Consider the following 17,123-nt stretch of genomic DNA (forward strand, 5'->3'; position numbering starts at 1 on the left):
GGTAAGGACTTCATTCTCCAATTTATCAAACCGAGCTGTAACATTTTAACAACACCAGCTCCACCAAATCTATCACTGGTTAAAAACACTGAAGATATGGGCGGGCTTTGAGCAGGCTTTAATTTAACCAATGCTGTGGCATTGGCTTAGAGATCGACGTAACACTGCCAGCCAATCAGCTATGACCATGCCGCGATCTGGCAAGCCCAACTCACTGGCTATATAAAATAGCAATGACAGCTTTGAAAGTCAGTCCGTGCTCAAAACAGCCAGAGACAGCAGCTTTAAAATACACGTAAATAATCTACGACATTTAGACTACTTAACTACTTTCGAATTACAAACATGAAAGCAATAAGCCCGGTGAGGTCTTTCAGGAAAAGCAGCGCCAGCTTGTCCGAACATAACTTGGGCATTTCCCAGAGCAAAACCCCCGTGGACGATCCTCTGAGTCTGCTCTACAACATGAACGACTGCTACTCAAAGCTGAAGGAGCTTGTGCCCAGCATCCCGCAGAACAAGAAGGTGAGCAAGATGGAAATATTGCAGCATGTCATCGATTACATCCTGGACCTGCAGATCGCCCTGGATTCCCATTCCAATATCGCCGCCAGCCTCCTTCACCAGCGGCCAGGGCAGACAGCATCCAGGAGTCCCCTGACAACCCTCAACACAGACATCGGCATCTTGTCTTTACAGGTATGATGGGTTTTCAGTGCGTTTCACATTTCTCTATAAAGCGGAAACCATTTGAAATAAAGCTGTCCCTTTTAAAACTGAAAAAAAAAACAACTTAAATCGAATTTTGTTAATACGGAAAACTAAACTACTGATTCGACAAACACATTAAGAGTACGTACGTTATCATATATGAACTTGTCAGATATTTCATTGTTCTCTGTCGCTTCTAAATCAATGTTATTTATATTGCTTTTTTTTTTTTTTTCCTTTTTACAGGCATCTGAATTCCCTACAGAACTAGTAATGATGACAGATGACAGCAGGACGCTCTTTCGTTAAATTAATGGTAAGTGTTCTGTTTTGACGTGTTAACTCATAAAATACGTTTTCTATTTGAATGCACGTACACGCTTTTGACTTGTGTATTGCAGTAATTTAAAGACTATATTATATGAATATGTCTCAATGAAATTACGCCTGTACTATTTTAAATTTGAATCTTAGAGGCTAGGCAGGTTTAAGTAGCAGAAAGTGTTTGCATGTTGTCCGTTATATAAAAAATGCATATGATCAGTGATGTTGTGTTGCTGGTTTAGACAGTTGGTGGGTAAATACTGCCAATATTAGACTAATAACACAATGGAAGTTAGTTTACAATTAGTTTGCAGTGCGATAGTGTAGTATATTTACTGTAATTATGGTTTATGTGGACTCCACTGTATATGTCTGTACCTAATTGGTGCAAGAAGCAGGCAGGCGCCAAATAGTAGTGCAATTAACTAGATCCATTCCCAGATTGTAGTGAGAAGTTCTCAGAATGCGCTTTTGGGACTCCACGGTTTGCCCAGTATTTGAGTATTTGGTTAAATGTTAAAACTGTGGCTTCCTCCCTGGCGCCAGTCTGTCCAGACCTCTGCCTTGTTTGCCTTTTCTTAACACGCCTCTCTTTCTCAATCTTTTGCAGGTGTTTGGTTTGTGCACAAAAATCACACAGGACTTGGGAACTGACCTTTTTTATTTTGATGATTTTTTTTTTTTTTTTTTTTTTTTTTTTCTAATCAAGAAAGTGACTATTTAAAAAAAAAAAAAAGGAAGCTCTCTGTGATCCGTTATATCAACTCGAACTTTAATAGTTATTTATCACGAGACTTTGTCCTTTCTTCAAACGGAAGGCTTGTTTGTTAATATTCCCAAGCTTGGGGTCTAAATATAAATATTCGCAAGGATTCGCCCACATGAAGACTTTACCTTTGTAAAGGTGGAGCGTGAACAGAAGACAACTTGATTAGTTGCTTTATAAAGTTGACTCTGTTTGTCAGGAGTGTGAAGCCCTTGGCACTTCAAGGACTGGACGTTGTATAATTTAAATGTGTATGAGTGAACCCTTGTGAACTCTAATCAGAGTTTATCTTGCATAGCAGCAGAGAGTGTACATTTCTGCAAAAAATGTAATGTTGTACTTAATTATTCTGAAACTTTTTATAAAAGTAATATTGTAAATTGTACCTTTTATATATATATATATACAAAATAAATCAAATGCTTTATTTGAAATCGCCTCCTTGTACTTTTTCCCATCGTTATAAAAAAAAAAAAAAAGTTTGTCACAATAATCTTTTAAACAAACGCCATTGTAATTAATATTGTCAGATACGTTTTCAAAATCATTCAAACGAACTTCTGCACATTTGTCCTGCATAATATACCTCTCTTCCTTCTGAACTTTCAATGAAAAGGCGATTCATTAACTGTTTCATATTAACTCGATCTATGTAAGAACTATTGGTAGACTGAATTTATTGTATCCAGGACAGTATTCTGAGTTTGTGGTTATCGGGCAAAACCCAAATCTGCCGAGGAATTGGAATCAACTTGTGATTTATTATGTTGGTGATTAAACTTTGCTCCCCACTGTAAAGTCAGTTCCACATAAGAATCAAGCAAATTAATGAAATTAACATGAACACAGAACAATCTTATTTTGGAAAGAAGTACTTACTCAAAAATGAATAACGTATATAGGTGTATATTCACTGAAATGTTCCTTTTTTATTAATATAATTGACAAATTAACAGAGTAGTTAAAACAATGTAACCTTACTCATTATTACGTTCTCAACCTTTTTAAATCACCGTGTTTGTGTGCTGCAAGGTCAGTAGCCGTGTAATATTAAAACCGAATACACTGCGTTAAACGACTGAAATAAGTACTCTAAGTACATCGGAATGAGATGGTCATTGCTGTTAGGTGATATCGCTCGCTAGGATAATACATTCGATTCTCTTTCCTGGATTACAAAAAGCACGGAGTGTTCTATAATTCGTTTTCGTGTGCAACTAGGCCTATTCCTATGAAGTATGGAGTAAACCGGTCTCATCTGTGTGTATTAACTCTTTAACCTGACTTAAATAGGTGTTTTTGGGGGGGGGTGAGGGGGGGCGCCGTTCAGTCTGGATATGCTGCCCTTCCCTGCCCTTAACACAAAATGCATCACACACAGCCCCGGGAATACCTTTAAACTGAGACCTACCACTGATTTTACAATACAGATATCACACTGACAGATCAACACAGGTCTGTTAAGAGTTACTACCTCAGCACATAACAAAACGCTCCACTAACACTAGCAATAAAGCAAGGGAATTACATTAATATGTACGACATGCTCCCTTGAGAAATATGTACACAAGATATCAAAACGTTTGGGCAGCTGGCTCTTTGTGTGTGTGTGTGTGTGTGTATATATATATATATATATATATATATATATATATATATATATATATATATATAATGTTGTATTTGCTAAGTATGTAATCAACTGTAACTGATCACGTTTACATGCCTGGACGAAAGGCACAGATCGAACAAATGGTCAACAGCGCCCCCTATCTAAAAACATACGGACTGCATTACAGTCAACAAAACTAATAATAGTCTACTTTATATCTCACTTTCTCACTTCAGCGGAAACTAAAACAAGACCTGACCAAGGATTACATTCTTTATGGTTTAGAGAACAATTTAGTTGTTGGTTTTTAAAAACGTCATTTTATAGTTTCTATAAAAATATAAAAAGGTTAAACAAAAACCATGACTTACCATAAATTATTTTTCGTCTTATTTATAATTGGTTTGGTAAAAAGTGACTGATTATACCATGGAGAGCGTTTGTATCACCTTATCTTCATCTTCAGTCCAGGGCAACTGAACCTTCTAAAACGCATTATGTATATGGAGTAAAAACAAACCAAGTCTGTTATTGCAAGAACAGCACGCCACCTGCTGGATTCATTACAGTGCATGTCACATCATTAATAGAAGATCTCGAACAGAAAATGCACCCGTGGAAACTGAGGATAGAACGAACTCCTTTTCTTGAGGTTTTTAAACGCCCAGTGTTTGTTTCTAAATGTCAATGTCTGCTAGCACGCTCAGACAACAAGAAGCTCTATTTGCTGACATGGTGGCACTGCACTTTGTAAGAAAACGCAACACATTCAGAATTTCCAAATAACTGGCAATGTAAAAATACTGCATATTATAAATGATTACACGTGTATTATTATTTTTTTTTTTTTACAACAGTTGAGTAATACGTTATGTGCTGTCATTTTAACAGTTCTAGTAACAGCAATTGTGGTATTATTTGGCCCGTAGACCCAGACATTTCGGGTTCAATTATAGACACTTCAAAATGAATTGCGTCCTACTGGTTTGATCTCTAACCCCAATATGTGGCAGTGGTTTCTATTTTGAAAACGAGTTGCGCATCAGAACCAGGTTATACCGATGGATTTAATTTACTTTTGCTAGTACTAATGCATGCATTGTTTGTCTGATGTCTCATGAGATACTACATAAACTAGACTAGAGACTCCAACGCGTTACCCGAGCACTACGTGTGTATTAAGAAACATTTCTACCCACATCCTTTTCTGTTTATGCTTGTAGGGATTGGAAAGAAATAAACAGTTATTATAATACTGCGTACACACGTTATATATTTATTATATTTAATACACTTGATATGCATGCAGCTATGTGTTTACTTAGGTGATAACAAGTCACCTCCTTAAACCCCCATCTGTACTTCATGGAATGAATGATTATAAAATGCCTGTTAAAATAATTCTCTTGAGAATTCACAAGTAAATCCAGCTTTTTGGATTCAGATGAAATCCTGAGATGAGGGTAGTCAGGTATCAAAATTATTTTGAAAGGTTGAGGGTGAACTTTGACTGCTAAGAATGTCTGATCTTAACACAGGTGCAATGCAATACGCATGTTTAACTTCATGTGTATTACATTGTTGTTCCACACTTCACACTGACCAGATACTAACAAACATTTTGGTATGATAAAAGTACCCAATTCCCATTCTATTCTTATTGTCCTAATGTTACACATATAGTATTATTGTATCATGTAAGCATTGTCTGTGGAACGCACAAAAGGAAAATGCAGATGAAATGCATGCCTTCTTTTACAAGCAAGATTAGCTGGTACTACATACCTGTAACGTCATATTAAACATGTAGAAATTAGGACTGTTCAGCTGCACACTGTTAATAAGCACTTATCTGGGTTAAAATATACCTTGATAATACTTCCGCTCATGTAAAAACAACCCACCAGAATATCTAACTAAAACACTTATTGTAGGGCAATACACTTTTCTATTTGTGTCCATGCAGTCTTGAGAATTCATTTATTCCAGGTGTCCACATTATCTTCCTGTGATTACTACTTGGATTTTGCACTGTATATTTAAATGTTTTCTGCAGATTACCATCACACCACTTCCACTAAATATTTCCAATGCAGTAATATTAAGGAAAATACATAAAGAATGGCTCAAGATTGAAAAAACTACAGTGAAAAAAAGGTTCTGCAATATTGTTTCATTTTATGGTCGCTAAAGAGGATGTAAATATTAAAAGTGCATATTCATTTTCCCAAAACATGCCACTGTGGATAATTCACACTTACAGTAAAAACAAAAATGACTACAACAATATATGTAGCCTAGAAATGTATTTATTTTCTCAAACACTTGTTTAAATACAGAACTTCGCTATATACTTTGAGAATACAGAAACATACATCTCTACCGGGCTACAGTACAAGTAGTGAATGCATGTTACAAATAACAACGTAGTAATTTTATTCTTCTTTATTTAGAATAACCAGCACCTCTCAATTACGAGTACCAGTGTCATTTAGCTTGTAATGATACACTTACGTTTGAATGTTGGTAAATTATTCTCATTCTCAGATACTTAGCATAACCACCATGGCCTTCTAAAAACAAACAGTAGACACCAGTCTGAAGGCCTTAATAACTTCTAAACATCTAGAGTGCAGACCCTAAAAATACTTTCTTTTTTAAAATAACCTGATATTGCAAAGACTCACAGAAACATAATACTGTGGCATTCTAGTATCGAATGTATTCACAAATATGGTCAGTATTTTTCAATCCTAGTGATTATACCTGGTACTATAACAGAACACAAAAGCAATCATATGAAATATTTCTATTACAGTAATTCAACTATATAATATTTAATGCAATTAATCAACAGTCTATTTAAATTACCAGACATAAACAAGCACAACTGGATACAGTAAACACCAGACACACTGTCACCGTTAAATATTAGTTTACTCTCTAATTACACTGGCAATTTTAAATAACATAAGTCACTTCAACAATTTTCTTTAACTACCACTTCACAAACACGATAAAGAATTGAACAGACATAAGCAAACACTTATCTGAATGACCTCACCATTTGTGTTTACTGAAAGGAGGTGTTTTGCCAAACTCATTCAGTTTAACTGCTCTCAACCAGTATTATTTTCAAATTAATATAACATTCTATGGCTTGGAGTCAAAAGTTGTCAACTCCATATTTTTTAACCAAGAAGTTAACACAGCAGAATTAATCTTCACAACCAGGAACATACATTACATTAATTGTTATGCTAAATTCAGATTGTGTAGGCTTAGTTTATAAAAAATCACCAAAGACACAAAAATACACACACAATATATTTATAAATCCTCCTCAGCTCTCCTAAAATGTATAATTTAAAGGATGCTTTCCCGCTCCTCTCCGAAGTGGACTGTGTCTGAAGAGGCGACAGTGTGCAGCTCTGGAGAAGCCCCATCCTTGGAGTGCTGATTGTAACTTCCAGTCAAGCCCCTCTGGAGATGGATGCCCTTCAGGTTTTCATTCTGCACAGTGGTTAGATTAGTGCTGGAACCCGGGTGGATGAGGACTTGAGATACGCTGTTCTCCAAGTGCCTGGAGTCTCGCCTGGTTCCCTCCGACTCATCGAAGGGCTGGCCCTGGTTTGGAGTGTTGCTGTTGTTGTTGAGGGTGGTGTTGCTGGCGGTACGGTTTAGGTTGTAGGCCTTCTGGCAGGGGGGCCAGCTTTCCTCTGGGCTGCTCGCGATCAGGCTGCACTCGGATGGGCTCTTTTTATCTTCGGAGCAAATGGACATGCGAGCAATGGCTGGGTCCTGCAGCCCACTCAAGCTTCGGGGTAATCCCCTCTTTCTCGCCAAGGTGTCCTCGTCCAGCTCAATCAGGCTGGCCTTCTCCAACTGACAGACATCGGCTTCTTCATCTTGAAGGGAGTGGTTAGGGGAGCTCTCATTGGACCTCACCCCAGAATCTGAGGAATCCTTCTTATCCAGCAAGGCATCTGACATATATTCCTTCCCTTTTCCCGAAGGCCAGTGATCGGCAGATTTGGAATCTGACCTCTCCTTGCCTTCAAGAAGCGGGGTGTTGTCAGATTCCTTGGCTCCGGACTCATCCTCATCACTGGTCAGCTTCTGGTAGCGCAAGCCAACTCCCTTGAGTTTCAAATCAGCTCCATGGAATATGTTAATTCTCTCAGATGATGGCTTCTTCCCCAGGAGGAGCTTAGAAGCGGCGTGGTCTGGCTTCTCGTCTTCTTCTGTGATGGGATCTAGAGGGGATGTGTCAGCAGTGGAGATGGCTGAAGATGTGTAGTCCACCATGTCAGAGGACTGGCCACTACGCTGGTTGCCATCTCTTTTCATGAACGGCTTCCTGCCATCCTGTTCGCCATCCTTCCCCTTTTCTTCCAGGTTGGAATGCAGGGACACCCCTGATGCGCTTTGTATGAATTGGGCAGGGTGGGGCTGAACAGGTTTTTCACAAGTGTTGCCTGTTGCCTCCAGCTGTGCCATCGATGTAATATACTCTTTGTAGGCATCTCTATATTCAGCTTGCTGCTTGTCTGTCAGCTTGCATATCTCATTAGAAGACTCCTGGGAGTTTAGACTTGACATGCTCAGCGTTCTGTGTGTCTGAGAAATGAGAATACTGCAAATTAGTCTAAATAATGTATATATACTAGAGATGTATGGCTGTATGAGCATTCACAAAATGCATCCTCATATTATGCTCTCTACAACAATTTATACTGATAGACATTTACCTCTCTACTGCATCATTAACGGATATCATCCCTCGCTCTACTACAACAGGAACCGCTATCTCTCCCTCGACTATAATAGATCTTTCTAACTGTTAATATGTCGATCACTGGCTGACAGCTGCCAAAAAAAAAAAAAACACTAACAGAAATGTTTCCCACACAGTAAACAGTATAAACTATATTAAATTATAAATTAATGATGGAAAGTTTTTAATGGTGTTATCTGAACTCAACTGGTATTCCATTTGAATTCTGTAATTGCATTAAATTCAAATTACAGAATAACATATTTCCCATCATTAATTATAATATATATATATATTTTTTTTATTATTATTATTTTATATAGTTTATATGTAGGTCTATGTCTATTGCACATGTAGGTGACTGCCAGCACTGTACAAACCTCTTATTAAATGGCTAATAAGTTAGTACTTAACTCCAGTTTTGCATTGTTAAAATCTTGCTGAGTTTCTGATAATCTAACATCTAAATGGCCAATGGAATTTAATGTGGCAGTTTCTATATCATGGAGGTTGCAAAAAAGGCTATATTGTTATTATTATTATTTATTTATACAAACCGGCCAACTTGGGTTGCTGTGATGTACAGGTTCATCCAGGCCAACAGTACTTAGCTCCTCGAAGCTGAAGTTGAGGCTGTACGTCATTGTGCCATCTGGGTTAACAGCATTTTCAGGTGGAGGCCCTTGCCGACAGACTGGTTCACTGTGTCCAATCACACTGCTTCCCTGCTCGCTAACTGCTCTGGAATCCTCATGTATAGTCTGGTTCTCAAGATGGCGCAATTCCATCACCTAGATGAAAAGAGTGGAGTATTAATACTAGGGTGCGTGAACAGGCTTATTTGAACAAACTAATGAGCTGAAGAGGAAAAACACATGAAAAAAATCCTCTCAAAAAAGCCAGTCAAACACCACAATTTTGATCTTTTTATTTAACATCTAATCAATGAAACTACAAAATGATATTGCAAAATGATATTGCAAAAGTTCACCGGAAGCCATCATAGTAGTACAGTATTTCATGTCAGATTTAGCAAATTTTTCCAATCTATCTTGACCTTGAAAAACATGATACAGTTGTGTTACAACTATGAAGCCATTATATCAGAGTTATTATCATTATATCATACAGAAAGCAGTATACAGTACATAGCCCTGTTTTACCTTTTTTGGTGATAGAACTCTTAAACAATGTTGCCGACAGCTATGGCCAAAGGTTTTGCATTACCCTATAGAATTAACTAATTTTGCTTCATAAAGTCAAATGAAACCTGCGGAATAATGTTACATTAACATATTGAATTGCATACTGACAAAAACTTTAAACTCTAACATGAAATATGGTATTATTATTATGGTTTCTGGTAAACTATTGTGATATTATTTTGTAGTTTCTTTGATTAGCTGATATTAAATAAAAGATCTAAATTAAGGTCATATACTGTTTTTTTTTTTTTTTTTTTTTTATGTCTTAATCCTAAGATTCTAGGTGATGCAAAGCTTTTGGCCAGAGCTGTAGATAATGAGAGTGGCGTGACCAGCTGAGAGTTTATGAACAGTCGCTGCCTGTCAATGTTCCTGATTCAGCAGGATATGCGAGCACAGCCGGGGTAGGGTACTCCACTCCTGTGGGTAGCTGCCTTATCCAAGCCAAGATGATGCTGAGCCAGAAAAGTTGAGGTACAGTAACTTCTACAGTTCAAGTTCTAAAAAAAGAAATCAAGCTTACCGTGCCTCTGAAAAGCTGCCAGTCTCCAAAGTTCATGCTCATCTCTTTCTTAAGTTCATCTAAATTACACTGGGACAGTACTCTGCCATTCACATTCGCCTGTTTCATAAGAAAATATGAGATCTTTAGGTTATTGTAATTTCTTTAAGGATTAGAATAAAACAATGTCTGCCACTGGATAATGATCCTTATCGAGAATGAATTAAATATTTATGAATGACTAGTGTTCTTTTTTCCATTTGTAATTTTATAAAACATCTTCTAGGAATTTATCGGTGCTTATTTTTTTAGCTTTCTAATTGTTTAGATAATATATTTCTAATAACAATAAAACATTGTAGAAATGAGAACAGAATTATACTTTCATTTTTACATGGTAACAGGAATACTTTACCTTCTTAACTATAGTAGTGTACTGTGGCAGCATGCTCTGGTCAATGCCGTCAATCAGTTTTAGTTGCTCACAAACGGCATCCACATTCATGGAACTGAGCAGCACCATAGGACCCTCAGACACAACAGAAGCTGCACACTGTATCTACATAATACATGAAAACATTTTGTGAGTCACCTGTTTCTGCCTACTAACCTGCTTCCTCCAGATTTCTCTTCCACTATTGTATCTACTTAGTTTTGAAAAAATCACCTGAAACAATGTTATTTTCAATGAAAACCTTTAACACAACAGTCATAGGGTACAGACCACATTATAATTATAATTACAGCAGAATTATTTGCTGAAATTGCAATGACAATGCTATTTTGTTTAATTACAATTAGAATTATGCTGCACTAATAATTATAATTACAAATACATTAAAAACTAACATAAATAACTACATGCATTTACTCTATTTATTTTAAATAACCAAGCAATAATCACAGAAACAGAAACATACCATATAACTTGTATAAAAGAGGTTAAAAATACAAGAATAATGATTACTGAACTGTAATCTATCAATTATAGAATACAATTATGCAGGTGTGCCAAGGTTCAGCTACAATTACAGTTACAGTTGGAATTGAGCATAGGTCTGGTAGAGACAGTAGTTCTTTAACACTGTCCAGTTTACATTAAAATTTTGTTAAACATTGCCACCAATTTTCTAAACAATTAAACAATAAATAAGCAAATACAGTATGTTTGGTTAGTTCAAGGAATTTTAGTTTATTTTAGTGCTTGTTTGTTATCAAGCCAACCAGTTGTGTTGAATGTTATCCCATTGAAGAAACATACATTAAAACTAGAAAACACACACACACACACACACACACAGGCACACTGTAAACAGCTTCATAACTGGAAAATTTTGCTTGACATAATTCTTGATTTTCACTATTATGTTTGGACACTTAAAACAAATAAAACATAAAATAAAACAAATAAGGACCAGACTTCACACTGATTTTCATACTTTGATACTAAATGCTTCCCTACAGTGTGGTCTAATAAAAACCTTGTAACTACTGATCATAATGACTCACAGATGGCCAAAACCTACACTGCACACAGCCTTATTGTCTGTATCAAGCACATACTTGAACCCGGATCTCCAGACTGAGACTGCTGTGGTACTAGGTGCCAAGGTGCACTGAATGAATGTTTTGGAGTGAATTCATTGAAATTTAACATTTCTGGAGGCCACCAAACTGTTTGGTGTTTACCAGATTTGTTTGAAGAATAACCAAAACCACAAACAGAAATAATGCATATTTAAAGAAAAAAAAAAGATTAAAATGTATAAATTATCTAACCCAACCATTTCTGAGGAAACAGAACATATTCAAACAAAGATATTAAACATATACAGTAAATTGCAGTGTACCAAACTTAGTCCACTTGATGGGACTAACTAGTGGATTAAGTAGGTTTAGTTAGTACACCTACTAATCCTGATTACAGCATACCAAAAGTTAATCATCACAGGTAGATCATCTGCAAAATCAGACTGAACGAGATCCTGATTGCAGCGTGCCAAATCAGATTCATGACGATCCTGTTCAAGTGGATTAACTTAGTACTGTGAAGGATAAAACTACCTTAGTACGCTTGATTGTCCTAAGCATTTACTGCATTACATCTGAAAACAAGTACATCTGAAAACTTTATTCCATATATTTCTTACGTCCGTCACGTCCAGGCAGTTAGACATGCGAGAAGAAAATATATATATATGCCCTACCTTTTAAAGAAACTTTTTAATCATGCATCTTTGATACCGTTTTCAGTTTAACACAATACAATTTCAGTTAATATGCTTTAATTATTAACAACTAATTGTCCATTATCACGCAATTAAACTTTTCTGTGCTATGCAACAGTGTCGACAGCTTAAATGCAAGTACAGTCTGATCCACCAGTTTGAAATGTGCACGAAAAAGACGTGTCATTTATTTTTACCTAAATATGCTTGATGTAATAAAAATGCATTTTTCTTCTTGTACAGGGATCCCTTTATATATTTATCTGACACTGAATGCCACATATCAGATTAGTAAAGAAGGGTTTATACAGCTATAATTTTAGGATTGAGATCATTTAAAAAATCTGACCATAATTTAGATATTTTATTCAACTTATATAGTCAAAGAAACTACAACATGATATCGCAGAAGGCTACCAGAAGTCTATAACAGAAGTACAGTGTTTTTCATGTTATATTTCGAATTTTCAACTTGTCAGTTTTTCGTTAAGTATATGGAAAATGCAAAGTGGTATGAAATGCATTATATTAATGGAACATTATTTAATAGACTTCATTCGACTTTATGAAGCAAAATGTGCTAATGCTACAGGGTGATGGAAAATATTTGGCCATAGCTGTAGGTAAGTCCCCATTATTGGTCTAACTTGATCCAATCATTTAAGCCAATGACCAGAATCAACTGCTTGGGATGCTGCAATCAGGTTAGTACAGATATGCAGGATTTTCTAATCCGCATTCTAATCCACTTGATGTGGACTAAATCAATTGAATGGGTCAACTGACCAATACAATTTTAAAATGTAGTAACAAGGAACTGAGCAGCTCTGATCCAAATCTAACAAAACCGACAGGAACAAGATGTGTGTACTTAATATTCTATACAACATTACAAGCGTGGTTTTTATTATGTAGATGTAATCAGAAAAGCTTCAAAATGTATATCCTCGTTGAATAACAAGGTAGTTAATGGAATCATACAGAGAAAGCAATGCATGCTATAATAATTTATCAAGTGGATTCTGTGCAATTCAAGCTTTTCTTTTTTTTCATGGTTTATTGGAACATGCAGCTAAAATATTAAGAGTCGCTGCTGCTTGCTTGGTAGTAAATTCCTATGCTGTAATGGACAGTTTCACTCTAATGGTCTAGTGATGAGGAAAAAGTACCAGGAAAAATAACTGTCAGATTTCTGGATCAGTTGCGTTGTATATTTGTACATTTCCATAGTGCATATTAAAGAATAAAAAACAAGCACGGAGCCAAAAATATCTCAACACAAGAAAAGGGTGACCAATGAATGGTGCTAACGCTAATAAGAGTTAAGGAAGGTCTTTGTTAGCATCCCTTTAAAGCTTTACATAAATGAAGTAGCAATGTGAGTAACTTTGGAATGTCTAGTTCAATACTCATTATATATATTTTTTACTGGTTCATTTCATTGAATTATGCACGCCTCACCTCAAGCGAATCTGCGGATCAGATCTGGTTTCTGTCTGTACAGGACTTATCTATTTGTGTATAGCTTTAATTCATTTCATAAAAAGGCAGTGCCCTGAAGTGAATGATAAAGTGGTGACGCAAACAAATGTTTCATATGAAACATGAATGTTTAAGTACAGCAAGACAAGAATCATAGTTTGCATAGTAAAGATCAGTGAATATTAAAATCAAACAGATATCATTGAGAATAATTTAAATGCATATTTAGGGAAAATCAAATTATTCATTGGAAAAGTTAGTATGTATTTTCTACTTCAAAAAAGGGCAATTTAAATGATTAAATATACAGTATGTCTTAGAACAAATAATTAGATTAATAATAAATAAAATCATATCTATGGTAAAAAAGAAATTAAAATGAAATAAAAAGTTTCGATAACCCTGAAAATATGAAGTTACTGAAATGTTTTTTGAAATAGTAGCATTCGTAGAAGCGTCAAAATTGCACATTTCTAAAAGCTCCATTACCAGGGATGATTAGGGAAGGGCTGATAAGCTTTCAGCTAAAGAAAGTGTGTGGGGGGCATTTGACAGTATAATTTAAATAATATTCTAGTTAGTATTTCACTCAAAGTCATGGTACATTTCTTTTAATGTCAATCACAACAAATAAATGTAGTCATTGCCAGTGGTTTTTACCCCAATTAATGTTTGTATCCCGGTTCACTGCTGCAACCCCCCAGGGACTATGAATACGGAGGCTGAAACACGGTCAATCTGAAACGTGTTCAAGCCAATCCGTCATTTCTCACACTGTGGATCCACAGCAAAGCGACCAGACCTACAGTGCCAGAGGACAACACAGATATGAATAGCTCCACTGCAGACCTGCAGGTGTCCTATTGGCCACAGCGGTCGTTGGTGTGCGGTGAACGTGGATTACCCTGCTGACCTAATCCCTCCCTACCCGGGCGGCGCTCGGCCAATTGTGTGCCGCCCCCTAGGAACCCCCAGTTACGGTTGGCAATGACATAGCCTGGATTCGATCTCCAGGCTATAGGGCACATCTTGAACTCCACACGGAACACCTTTACTGGATGCGCCACTCGGGAGACCCTTCTAACCCAAGTCTCTAATGAAGCATGCAAAGCCATGGATTGAAACACATTAGTGGCATTGTTAGCTTTTGTTGTGCAGCAAAATGAGTTATAGTAGCAGTAGCATTAACCAAGTCCAAAGGATTCAGTACTGGTTTGAAAAACAAAAGAGAAAAAAAGTTAAATTTAGTGGCATGCATTACAAGAGTGTGCAGGAAAAAAGAATAACATCCGTCTGGTTAAATTCAAAGCAGTTTGTTGCACAAATTAATGGTAACTCTGCAATCTCATTTCTAATTTTTTACCAGCTCTGATTGCCTCTTTTAGCCATACATTCTTGTCTGATGAAAATATTCTGGCACTTAAAAAGTTGTACTTTTGACAATAATCAGTAAGATCCCTGCCTTAGCTAATCATTGGTATACAAACCCAACAGTTAATCATCTGTAAGTTAGGAAGCATTCGTTATAAACAACACAAAACATACCTTAATATAAACAACAAAAGTTCCATTAATGAAGCAAGGATATTTCTAGATGATGTACCGAGGTATAAATAGGCCAAAAGAGGTAGGTAAGAAAAAAATGACTAGGTAGAAGTAATCCTTTAAAAAGGTAGGCCCGACCTGGAAACAGAACATTTTATAGAAAGGAAAGAAAGAAAGAAAGAAAGTTATTCAGTAGCATAGCATCACTGCTTATGAAAACAATAAATAATCCAGTAGGTCAATTTCTAAGCATATATACAGTCTCGCCTATTTTATCACATGCTATTTAGAGGTGGGGGAAGGTATACCTGTAAACTCTGTAGAATACTAAAGTAGTTCTATGGTCCCAAAACATATTATGGAGCAGAATGCATTACAAAGTAACGCTTCAAAACACACAATGACAGGGACACAAACAAGCAAAAGATTATTCCTGTGTGCACACCAGTTGCTGCTGCAAAAATGTTTTTGTTAAGAACTTTTAGAAGTAACATTTCCAATAATCTCTCTCTCTCTCTCTGTTTTTTAGAATGTAATGAAATCCTTCATATAGAACAGAAGCATCAAGAAAACGATGCCACTGAATTGGTCAATTATCAAACCACAATTACTGAAAATGTAACTTTAAAACCACGACCAAGTGAACTGTAGAAATCTGACCTATTACGGAGCATATATAGTAACCTACTACCGCAGCTATACGGGACATATAGAGTAACCTATTACTGTAGCTATATGGGACATATATAGTAACTGGCTGCATAAGGAAAATAATAAATCAGAAAAACACAGCATGCATAACTGCAAATAATACCATGCTTCTAGTGCTGTTACACTAAATGGTTAAATCTAAAACATCCCACTACTGTAAAATGTAAAGTTTTAATTTTGTGAACTACAGCACAAACAGGAGAGCAACATTTTGGACTCAAAGCAAACATTAGTCTATGTCTACTTTTCACAACTGGACTATTGACTTGTTAGTTTTGCACACTTGTGCATTGGTTAGTGCTGGCCAATGGGATGCTAGAGCTTCACACCGTTACCACTGAGGGGACAGTGGAAGAGGGAAGCCCCTCGTTGGCATCCTCCTTGATAACATCCTGACAAGAACAAAAGGGGCAGGGCTTGGGTACAAAATAAAAACAAACAAGGAATACCGCAGAAAGGAAGTTAAACAGTGAAAACACATAGGCTCAAAGGAGATGAAAACAAAACAGGGCTCTGGTTGGGTCTACATCACCTGCCATGGTATGTTGGGGTAAGCTTAAAAGTGTTAGTGAACAGGCTGTAGCAATGCAACAAAACACATTCATTACAATCGCTACCTGCTGTATAGTACGTATTCCTACAAGACCTTTTACTGCTTTATCACAATTGTTCTAATACTTTTTTCACATATTGTTGGTCATAAATCAGAGTTCAGCAGTGATTGATGTCTGATATCAGGTTATGCATTCATTCCAACTGTGAAAGAGTCAGGTGAACAACACAGCACCTGCTGTTTCATCAAAACCCCTATTAGAAACATATCACTGGCTCACAGTCTTTAATCTGTACGTCACTGTCAGCTCCCTCCAGAGAGTACACAGATTGGTTTGATAGATAGACAGACAGACAGACAGACAGACTTATTTTGAATCAAAATGGCCAGAAAAAAAATATATACACTTTTTTAATTTAGTCGGGCTTGGGTGGGATATGAACCTGGGACTAAAAACCTATTCAACTCTGCATATATCACTGACTACATAGGTCACATTCTGTTGACAGGAAGGAATATTCTTATGCATGCCACCTGTACATCTTGCATATCCCAACTCACTGTCAGCTGCTTAATTTACTAGCAAACTGCATATGCTTTGACATTGACAAGAAGTGTCACAACCTGATGCTCGCTGAATGAATGTCAAATTAAAATCAATGGTCAACATTTATTTATGATCAAGGATATGAGAATTACAAAAAATT

At 36.4% G+C, this 17,123-nt stretch overlaps 2 protein-coding genes across 4 annotated transcripts in view; one reads left to right on the forward strand and one right to left on the reverse strand.

The window, feature by feature from the left end:
* Positions 1-236: 236 nt before the first annotated feature.
* LOC121315506 (DNA-binding protein inhibitor ID-2-like) lies at positions 237-1,743 on the forward strand. The gene is made up of 3 exons (XM_041249651.1): positions 237-699; positions 958-1,027; positions 1,646-1,743. Exons 1-2 carry the CDS (start codon positions 346-348, stop codon positions 1,018-1,020), a joined length of 417 nt encoding a protein of 138 aa, XP_041105585.1. The 5' UTR covers positions 237-345; the 3' UTR covers positions 1,021-1,027; positions 1,646-1,743.
* A 3,861-nt stretch (positions 1,744-5,604) lies between these two features.
* Positions 5,605-17,123, reverse strand: part of LOC121315508 (kinase D-interacting substrate of 220 kDa-like) — a 64,005-nt gene continuing 52,486 nt past the window's right edge. For 2 of the 3 annotated variants that reach the window (XM_041249653.1, XM_041249652.1), the window contains exons 26-29: positions 10,313-10,456; positions 9,919-10,017; positions 8,748-8,981; positions 5,606-8,033 (exon numbers count right to left, since the gene is read on the reverse strand). In XM_041249653.1, coding sequence (XP_041105587.1) covers positions 6,780-8,033; positions 8,748-8,981; positions 9,919-10,017; positions 10,313-10,456 — 1,731 coding nt within the window. In that variant the 3' untranslated portion in view covers positions 5,606-6,779. Of the gene's footprint in view, positions 8,034-8,747; positions 8,982-9,918; positions 10,018-10,312; positions 10,457-16,210; positions 16,256-17,123 lie in introns of all 3 variants that reach the window. The other variant, XM_041249654.1, reaches the window with a different exon arrangement.

The sequence above is a fragment of the Polyodon spathula genome, chromosome 5 (genome assembly GCF_017654505.1).
Source record: "Polyodon spathula isolate WHYD16114869_AA chromosome 5, ASM1765450v1, whole genome shotgun sequence".
In the NCBI taxonomy this organism is placed as follows: domain Eukaryota; kingdom Metazoa; phylum Chordata; class Actinopteri; order Acipenseriformes; family Polyodontidae; genus Polyodon; species Polyodon spathula.